Source organism: Brachyhypopomus gauderio, chromosome 19 (assembly GCF_052324685.1).
Source record: "Brachyhypopomus gauderio isolate BG-103 chromosome 19, BGAUD_0.2, whole genome shotgun sequence".
In the NCBI taxonomy this organism is placed as follows: Eukaryota; Metazoa; Chordata; class Actinopteri; order Gymnotiformes; family Hypopomidae; genus Brachyhypopomus; species Brachyhypopomus gauderio.
The window spans coordinates 1,352,543-1,362,542 of NC_135229.1; the positions used below are offsets into that span (position 1 = coordinate 1,352,543).

The 10,000-nt window shown below is 49.8% G+C and overlaps 1 protein-coding gene across 20 annotated transcripts in view; it reads right to left on the minus strand.

Annotated features, from left to right (window-relative positions):
* Positions 1–10,000, minus strand: part of mbnl1 (muscleblind-like splicing regulator 1) — a 49,916-nt gene that overhangs the window by 27,580 nt on the left and 12,336 nt on the right. For 16 of the 20 annotated variants that reach the window (XR_013122281.1, XM_076981167.1, XM_076981180.1 and 13 more), the window contains one exon: positions 682–1,407. Coding sequence is in view for 19 of the 20 variants with exons in the window: in XM_076981167.1 (XP_076837282.1) it covers positions 682–855 (174 nt within the window). In the remaining variant the exon portion in view is untranslated. Of the gene's footprint in view, positions 1–681; positions 1,408–3,005; positions 3,237–3,522; positions 3,650–10,000 lie in introns of those variants that run through there. The other 4 variants (XM_076981168.1, XM_076981173.1, XM_076981171.1 and 1 more) reach the window with 2 other exon arrangements.

A 10,000-nucleotide genomic window follows, 5' to 3' on the forward strand; every position in this document is an offset into this window, starting at 1 on the left:
TGTGCGGTAGTCGCGGTGTGTGCGGTAGTGGTGGGTGTGCGGTAGTCGTGGTGTGTGCGGTAGTGGTGGGTGTGCGGTAGTCGTGGTGTGTGTGGTAGTGGTGTGTGTGTGTGTGGTAGTGGTGGGTGTGCGTGGTAGTGGTGGGTGTGCAGTAGTCATGGTGTGTGCGGTAGTGGTGGGTGTGCGGGTGTTGTGGCATGTGCGGTAGTGGAGGGTGTGCGGGTGTCGTGGCGTGTGCGGGTGTTGTGGGTGGTAGTGGTGGTGTGTGTGGTAGTGGTGGGTATGCGGTAGTGGTGGGTGTGCGGTAGTCGTGGTGTGTGTGTGGTAGTGGTGGGTGTGTGTGGTAGTGGTGGGTGTGTGGTAGTGGTGGTGTGTGTGGTAGTGGTGGGTGTGCAGTAGTCATGGTGTGTGCGGTAGTGGTGGGTGTGCGGGTGTTGTGGCGTGTGCGGTAGTCGCGGTGTGTGTGGTAGTTGTAGTGTGTGCGGTAGTGGAGGGTGTGCGGGTGTCGTGGCGTGTGCGGGTGTTGTGGGTGGTAGTGGTGGTGTGTGTGGTAGTGGTGGGTATGCGGTAGTCGTGGGTGTGCGGGTGTTGTGGATGGTAGTGGTGGTGTGTGTGGTAGTGGTGGGTATGCGGTAGTGGTGGGTGTGCGGTAGTTGTGGCGTGTGCGGTGAGGTGTGGTACCTTCAGCGAGTCGAAGCAGGCGATGACTCGGCCGTTCTCCACTTGGCAGCTCTTGGCTGGATGTGCGAACTTGCACTCGGCGTCGGAGCGAGAGCAGGTGCCCCGCTGGTACTCGCGACACACCTCCAGCGTCAGCCATTTGGGGTCTCGCACATGCGCCATGTTCATCGCCATGGCGGCACAAAGCAAAGTGTGTGTGTGTGTGTGTGTGTGTGTGTGTGCACGCGCGTGTATGCGAGCGTGTGCGTCCGCGGTCAAGACGACCCGCTGTGTGTTCTCTCGTTCTCTGGGGTCTCGTCGGCTCAAACAACCGACACGCAGCGTATTATTCCTCAGTGGAGTGTTTGGGGTCGGGGAGTGTCACAGAAAATTCCCAGGCAGCTGAAAACAAAACGAAACCTTCGCTCCAAGATCTGCGATGTTTTCTTCCTCCTTGCTAACGTGCGTGCAGCGAGAACCTTGAACGCGCGATAACGTCCCAGAAGAGCTCGCTCTGTCCCGACGCTGATGGGGGCGCTGTCGCCTTGTGAACGCTGGCGTGCGATTGGTGGGCGGGGCTCGTGCGTCGTCCTCAGAGGTCGCAGGGAAGGTTGCGGGCGTCAGGGGTCAAAGGTCAGGGGTCGTGTTTCTGGCCTGGATTTGCGCAGTAAGCTGGCGGGAAGCAGGGAGTGGCACTACAAGCGTGTCCAAGCAGCGGCAAGAGAGGGCACAACGTTCAGTACCCACCTGTGTGAGAGAGAGAGAGAGAGAGAGAGAGAGAGAGAGAGAGAGAGAGAGAGAGAGAGAGAGAACAACATGAACACCTCAGCCAGAGAAGATGTGTGTGTGTGAGGTGTGCTTGTGATTGCATGTCTAAACATTTAGAGGGTAAAAGGGTGCTAGGGCACTTCCCTCTGTGCTAGTGTATAAAGGGTGCTAGGGCACTTGCCTCTGTGCTAGTGTATAAAGGGTGCTAGGGCACTTGCCTCTGTGCTAGTGTATAAAGGGTGCTAGGGCACTTGCCTCTGTGCTAGTGTATAAAGGGTGCTAGGGCACTTGCCTCTGTGCTAGTGTATAAAGGGTGCTAGGGCACTTCCCTCTGTGCTAGTGTATAAAGGGTGCTAGGGCACTTCCCTCTGTGCTAGTGTATAAAGGGTGCTAGGGCACTTCCCTCTGTGCTAGTGTATAAAGGGTGCTAGGGCACTTGCCTCTGTGCTAGTGTATAAAGGGTGCTAGGGCACTTCCCTCTGTGCTAGTGTATAAAGGGTGCTAGGGCACTTCCCTCTGCTGGTGAAGTGAATTAGTCATATACCATAGTATAACTTTCTCTGGTTCTGTCTCTTTCAATCTATCTATCTGTATCTGTCAGTCTGTATCTGTCAGTCTGTGTCTGTCTGTCAGTCTGTGTCTGTCTGTCTGTCTGTCTGTATCTGTCTGTGTCTGTCTGTATCTGTCTGTGTCTGTCTGTATCTGTCTGTGTGTATCTGTCTGTATCTGTCTGTCTGTGTCCATCTGCATAAACTCTTCACACACTGAAAATATGCCAACAATTCACTGCTGGCTACAAAACACCGTCAGCTAGAGCAAATAAGCTACAGCATTCTGTCACATTCTCCTCCCTCACACACACACACACACACACACACACACACACACACACACACACACACACACACACATATGGCTCACACAAAGCAGCCATTTACAAATGCAGCAGCTTCAGTACAGGCGCTGGAAAGTCAAATCAAACAGCATATCACTTACAGAGGAGTGTAGCCAGGCCATGGCAAAGCTATTTAAAGAGAGTGAGAGAGAGGATGAGAGAGAGGGATAGAGAGAGAGGGATAGAGATAGGGGGGGAGAAGGAGAGAGAGCGCATGGAGAGGAAGTGCACAGCAAAAGATCGAGGTCATTTCCTCTTTCTCAGAAGTGTTGTATGACCCCAGCTAGCCAATCAGAACGAGTGATGTTGCAACAGCATTCTGGGACGTGTGCCAGAGAGAGAGAGAGAGAGAGAGAGAGAGGGAGGAACAGAGAGACAGTGAGAGAGAGGAACAGAGAGACAGTGAAAGAGAGAGAGGGAGAGACAGTGAGAGAGAGAGAGAGAGAGAGAGAGAGAGAGTTGTGTACGTGCAATTTCAATTCACCATCATTAGATTTCTAGTCTTTAAAATTTGCTGCATACCACATTTTGTTTTGAAATTTGCCATTGCTAACAAACATACCACGCACACAAATGCAAGTACACTGCTCACAGGCAAACACACACACACACACACACACACACACACACACACACACACACACACACACACAGGCAGAGAATGGCTGAGTGTAGAACAGACCTTTGGAACTCAAACAGTGATAATAGTCAGGATGAGAACACTCCAGTCTGGTCCCTGCTGACCTCTGACCCTGCGGCGAGGATCTCTGTGCTGTTGGACTTTAGTCATGTGATTTGTCATTTTGTTTTGTCAGTAAGCAGGTGAACGCTCGTCCCTGTCTGTGAGGGGAGTCGTGATCGCTATGGCGATTAAAGAACGATCATGCTTAGACTTGGAACTTGATTTGCATCACTGCAGTGGAGAGAGAGAGAGAGAGAGAGAGAGAGAGAGAGAGAGAGAGAGAGAGAGAGAGAGAGGGACAGAGAGAGAGAGGAAGAGAAAAAGGGGGAAAGAGAGAGGAAAGGAGAGAGAAACGTAAACCAACATCCCACATTCAGAGTTTCTCCAGAAACTAAAACATTTTCATATTTTCACAGATATCAGAGAGACTGAACTTTAACCCACTTCTGTACCCATAATCCCTCTGCTTGATTACTGCTCTTCTGTGGCCTGTGGCTGTAAGCTCCGCCTCTCTCACCTTTCAATCTCCTTCCATTAGACTCCTTGCTAACGTGGGCTTTAGTTACCAAACGCCTCAGCTCCAGACTCTTTTGGCCGTGGTTTGGTGCTTAAGAGAGAGGCTGGGCTCCCGTAAACAGCGGGGCCTGCACATACACATTTCACTGTGGTTAAAACCCAGTACAGCAGACCTTAAAAGGTCTCGCCAGTGTCCAACACAATCGGCCAACATGTGTAGCCAATTCACCAGTAACCAACATGTGTAGCCAATTCACCAGTAACCAACATGTGTAGCCAATTCACCAGTAAGCAGTAAAAAATCTCTTTTATGTGTCATATTGGTAAAATTTATTTAGCGACTAAAAAACTTTGAAATACTGGCACCACAATATAATGCAAGCTAATAAAAAAGTTTAAAAAATGAACTTGGATTTAAAATACTCCAGAGGTTGATAGGAGCTGTCCAAAACACTTACTTCATACTTGTGCCATTTATTTTGACAATTTTAGACATTTCTATTGTTGTGTGCTCATGCCAAACCCTAGTAAAACTAAATAAACCAGCCTAACCCTAGCGGGGCGTCCTTGATGGTGAGAACAAATCAAGAAACATAGCTAACATGACAGGACACGTGTAAATGTATTCATTCATAAATGTGTGGGTAATCACATATGGAATGATTCTGTCACTAAGAATTACTCTGGGTGTGTGGGTGTGTGTAGGGGGGTGTGTGGGTGTGTGGGTGTGTGTAGGGGGGTGTGTGGGTGTGTGGGTGTGTGTAGGGGGGTGTGTGGGTGTGTGGGTGTGTGTAGGGGGGTGTGTGGGTGTGTGTAGGGGGGTGTGTGGGTGTGTGTAGGGGGGTGTGTGGGTGTGTGTAGGGGGGTGTGTATCATCTAACTTACACTACAAGGGCAAAAAGGAGTTTGACTGTTTAAGTCACATCATTTACTAACTGGTGTATAAAATGAAGCATGTAGCCCCACTGGCAGTAGAGTAGGTGTAGCCCCAACACTCTGTAGCCCCAACACTAATGTCCACTATAACCACTGGCAGTAGAGTAGGTGTAGCCCCAACACTCTGTAGCCCCAACACTAATGTCCACTATAACCACTGGCAGTAGAGTAGGTGTAGCCCCAACACTCTGTAGCCCCAACACTAATGTCCACTATAACCACTGGCAGTAGAGTAGGTGTAGCCCCAACACTCTGTAACCCCAACACTCATGTCCACTATAACCACTGGCAGTAGAGTAGGTGTAGCCCCAACACTCTGTAGCCCCAACACTCATGTCCACTATAACCACTGGCAGTAGAGTAGGTGTAACCCCAACACTCTGTACCCCCAACACTCATGTCCACTATAACCACTGGCAGTAGAGTAGGTGTAGCCCCAACACTCTGTAGCCCCAACACTAATGTCCACTATAACCACTGGCAGTAGAGTAGGTGTAGCCCCAACACTCTGTAGCCCCAACACTCTGTAGCCCCAACACTCATGTCCACTATAACCACTGGCAGTAGAGTAGGTGTAGCCCCAACACTCTGTACCCCCAACACTCATGTCCACTATAACCACTGGCAGTAGAGTAGGTGTAGCCCCAACACTCTGTACCCCCAACACTCATGTCCATTATAACCACTGGCAGTAGAGTAGGTGTAGCCCCAACACTCTGTAGCCCCAACACTCATGTCCACTATAACCACTGGCAGTAGAGTAGGTGTAGCCCCAACACTCTGTACCCCCAACACTCATGTCCACTATAACCACTGGCAGTAGAGTAGGTGTAGCCCCAACACTCTGTACCCCCAACACTCATGTCCACTATAACCACTGGCAGTAGAGTAGGTGTAGCCCCAACACTCTGTAGCCCCAACACTCATGTCCACTATAACCACTGGCAGTAGAGTAGGTGTAGCCCCAACACTCTGTACCCCCAACACTCATGTCCACTATAACCACTGGCAGTAGAGTAGGTGTAGCCCCAACACTCTGTAGCCCCAACACTCATGTCCACTATAACCACTGGCAGTAGAGTAGGTGTAGCCCCAACACTCTGTAGCCCCAACACTCATGTCCACTATAACCACTGGCAGTAGAGTAGGTGTAGCCCCAACACTCTGTAGCCCCAACACTAATGTCCACTATAACCACTGGCAGTAGAGTAGGTGTAGCCCCAACACTCTGTAGCCCCAACACTCATGTCCACTATAACCACTGGCAGTAGAGTAGGTGTAGCCCCAACACTCTGTAGCCCCAACACTCATGTCCACTATAACCACTGGCAGTAGAGTAGGTGTAGCCCCAACACTCTGTAGCCCCAACACTCTGTAGCCCCAACACTCATGTCCACTATAACCACTGGCAGTAGAGTAGGTGTAGCCCCAACACTCTGTAGCCCCAACACTCATGTCCACTATAACCACTGGCAGTAGAGTAGGTGTAGCCCCAACACTCTGTAGCCCCAACACTCATGTCCACTATAACCACTGGCAGTAGAGTAGGTGTAGCCCCAACACTCTGTAGCCCCAACACTAATGTCCACTATAACCACTGGCAGTAGAGTAGGTGTAGCCCCAACACTCTGTAGCCCCAACACTAATGTCCACTATAACCACTGGCAGTAGAGTAGGTGTAGCCCCAACACTCTGTAGCCCCAACACTCATGTCCACTATAACCACTGGCAGTAGAGTAGGTGTAGCCCCAACACTCTGTAGCCCCAACACTCTGTAGCCCCAACACTCATGTCCACTATAACCACTGGCAGTAGAGTAGGTGTAGCCCCAACACTCTGTAGCCCCAACACTCATGTCCACTATAACCACTGGCAGTAGAGTAGGTGTAGCCCCAACACTCTGTAGCCCCAACACTCATGTCCACTATAACCACTGGCAGTAGAGTAGGTGTAGCCCCAACACTCTGTAGCCCCAACACTCATGTCCACTATAACCACTGGCAGTAGAGTAGGTGTAGCCCCAACACTCTGTAGCCCCAACACTCATGTCCACTATAACCACTGGCAGTAGAGTAGGTGTAGCCCCAACACTCTGTAACCCCAACACTCATGTCCACTATAACCACTGGCAGTAGAGTAGGTGTAGCCCCAACACTCTGTAGCCCCAACACTCATGTCCACTATAACCACTGGCAGTAGAGTAGGTGTAGCCCCAACACTCTGTAGCCCCAACACTCATGTCCACTATAACCACTGGCAGTAGAGTAGGTGTAGCCCCAACACTCTGTAGCCCCAACACTCATGTCCACTATAACCACTGGCAGTAGAGTAGGTGTAGCCCCAACACTCTGTAGCCCCAACACTCTGTAGCCCCAACACTCTGTAGCCCCAACACTCATGTCCACTATAACCACTGGCAGTAGAGTATGTGTAGCCCCAACACTCTGTAGCCCCAACACTAATGTCCACTATAACCACTGGCAGTAGAGTAGGTGTAGCCCCAACACTCTGTAGCCCCAACACTCATGTCCACTATAACCACTGGCAGTAGAGTAGGTGTAGCCCCAACACTCTGTACCCCCAACACTAATGTCCACTATAACCACTGGCAGTAGAGTAGGTGTAGCCCCAACACTCTGTAGCCCCAACACTCATGTCCACTATAACCACTGGCAGTAGAGTAGGTGTAGCCCCAACACTCTGTACCCCCAACACTAATGTCCACTATAACCACTGGCAGTAGAGTAGGTGTAGCCCCAACACTCTGTAGCCCCAACACTCTGTAGCCCCAACACTCATGTCCACTATAACCACTGGCAGTAGAGTAGGTGTAGCCCCAACACTCTGTAGCCCCAACACTAATGTCCACTATAACCACTGGCAGTAGAGTAGGTGTAGCCCCAACACTCTGTAGCCCCAACACTAATGTCCACTATAACCACTGGCAGTAGAGTAGGTGTAGCCCCAACACTCTGTAGCCCCAACACTCATGTCCACTATAACCACTGGCAGTAGAGTAGGTGTAGCCCCAACACTCTGTAGCCCCAACACTAATGTCCACTATAACCACTGGCAGTAGAGTAGGTGTAGCCTCAACACTCTGTAACCCAACACTCTGCACCCCCAACACTAATGTCCACTATAACCACTGGCAGTAGAGTAGGTGTAGCCCCAACACTCTGTAGCCCCAACACTAATGTCCACTATAACCACTGGCAGTAGAGTAGGTGTAGCCCCAACACTCTGCACCCCCAACACTAATGTCCACTATAACCACTGGCAGTAGAGTAGGTGGCCCTGAAGAGCCGTGATCTTAAATCTGACTCTGTCACAGAGTTCCACCTTCACCACAAGTCAGTCTGAAGGTTCTGCCCTGCTAGAGCTGCTCTGCTCAACTGTAAGTGCTCTTATTGTGAAACAGAAGCTTTGGGGAGTAACAACAGCTCAGTCCCAAACCAGCAGAGCTGTCAGTTCTGAAGTGTGTAGTGTGGAAAAGTCGTCGGTCCTCTGTGGCATCAGTCACTACGGAGTCCCACACCACCTCTACATGCAACACCAGCACATGAGCGGCGTGGCAGGAACTTCAGGACGTGGGTTAAACCCACGAGCAGATGCAGAGCAGCTGACGTCCACCATGTGAACGTGTTGGTAGTTGTGGAGTAAAGCACATGGCCACTGGAGCAGTGGAAACATGTTCTCTGGGGTGATGAGTCACGATTCCCTCTCCGGCTGATGAATCAGGGATTGGGGAACAACAGGAGAACATTACCTACTGGAACAACTGGAGAACACTAGAAGAACACTACCTACTGGAACAACAGGAGAACACTAGAAGAACACTACCTACTGGAACAACAGGAGAACACTAGGAGAACACTACCTACTGGAACAACAGGAGAACACTACCTACTGGAACAACAGGAGAACACTAGGAGAACACTACCTACTGGAACAACAGGAGAACACTACCTACTGGAACAACAGGAGAACACTAGAAGAACACTACCTACTGGAACAACAGGAGAACACTAGGAGAACATTACCTACTGGAACAACAGGAGAACACTAGAAGAACACTACCTACTGGAACAACAGGAGAACACTACCTACTGGAACAACAGGAGAACACTAGAAGAACACTACCTACTGGAACAACTGGAGAACACTAGGAGAACACTACCTACTGGAACAACTGGAGAACACTAGAAGAACACTACCTACTGGAACAACAGGAGAACATTACCTACTGGAACAACAGGAGAACACTAGGAGAACACTACCTACTGGAACAACTGGAGAACACTAGAAGAACACTACCTACTGGAACAACAGGAGAACATTACCTACTGGAACAACTGGAGAACACTAGAAGAACACTACCTACTGGAACAACAGGAGAACATTACCTACTGGAACAACTGGAGAACACTAGAAGAACACTACCTACTGGAACAACTGGAGAACACTAGGAGAACACTACCTACTGGAACAACAGGAGAACATTACCTACTGGAACAACAGGAGAACACTAGGAGAACACTACCTACTGGAACAACTGGAGAACACTAGAAGAACACTACCTACTGGAACAACAGGAGAACATTACCTACTGGAACAACTGGAGAACACTAGGAGAACACTACCTACTGGAACAACTGGAGAACACTACCTTTCACCAGAGTGAAAACAACAGAGTATAGAGGCACAGTAGGGTCTGGTTCTGGGTCAGGTTCTGGGTCTGGGTCTGATTCTGGGTCTGGGTCTGGTTCTGGGTCTGATTCTGGGTCTGATTCTGGGTCTGGTTCTGAGGCCCATAAGCCTGTACTTTGGTGAGTGTGGAGGAACCACTGTATCCTAAACAGACGCCTGACATCAGCCCCACTGAACAACTGCGGGACAAACAGGAACATGCTGGTGTGTGTGGTCACTTATTTATTTATTCCTCAGCTGATGTTGGTGTTGTCCTGAGGTCCTGATCTGACCAGCAGAAGAACGTTTGAAGCCAACCCCACTTTCACAGCACCATTCCCATGGAGCCCCTGTGTGGATCTCCTGTACGTCTCCAGTAAGCTCATGCAAGACCTCCTGTCACAGAATCCTGAATCTAGATGATTCCTCAATCTCGTCCTTTGGTGGAGGGTGAGGTGGACCTGACAGGTCTGCTGCATCTACGGGATGTTCGCAGGAACGGAAGCTAAGACACCTGCCTAGCGAACAGGTCAAAACAAGGTCCTGAACATCCTGAGCCTCCCGCACTGGCCAAGGAGCTTCATTCAAACACTCGAATACTCAAATACTTGAATACTCAAACACTCGAATACTCAAATACTCAAACACTCGAATACTCAAATACTCAAACACTCGGATACTCAAATACTCGAATACTCGAATACTTGAATACTCAAATACTCAAACACTCGGATACTCGAATGCTCAAACACTCGAATACTCAAACACTCAAATACCCGAATACTCGAATACTCAAATACTCAAACACTCGAATACTCGAATACTCGAATACTCAAATAATCGAATACTCAAAT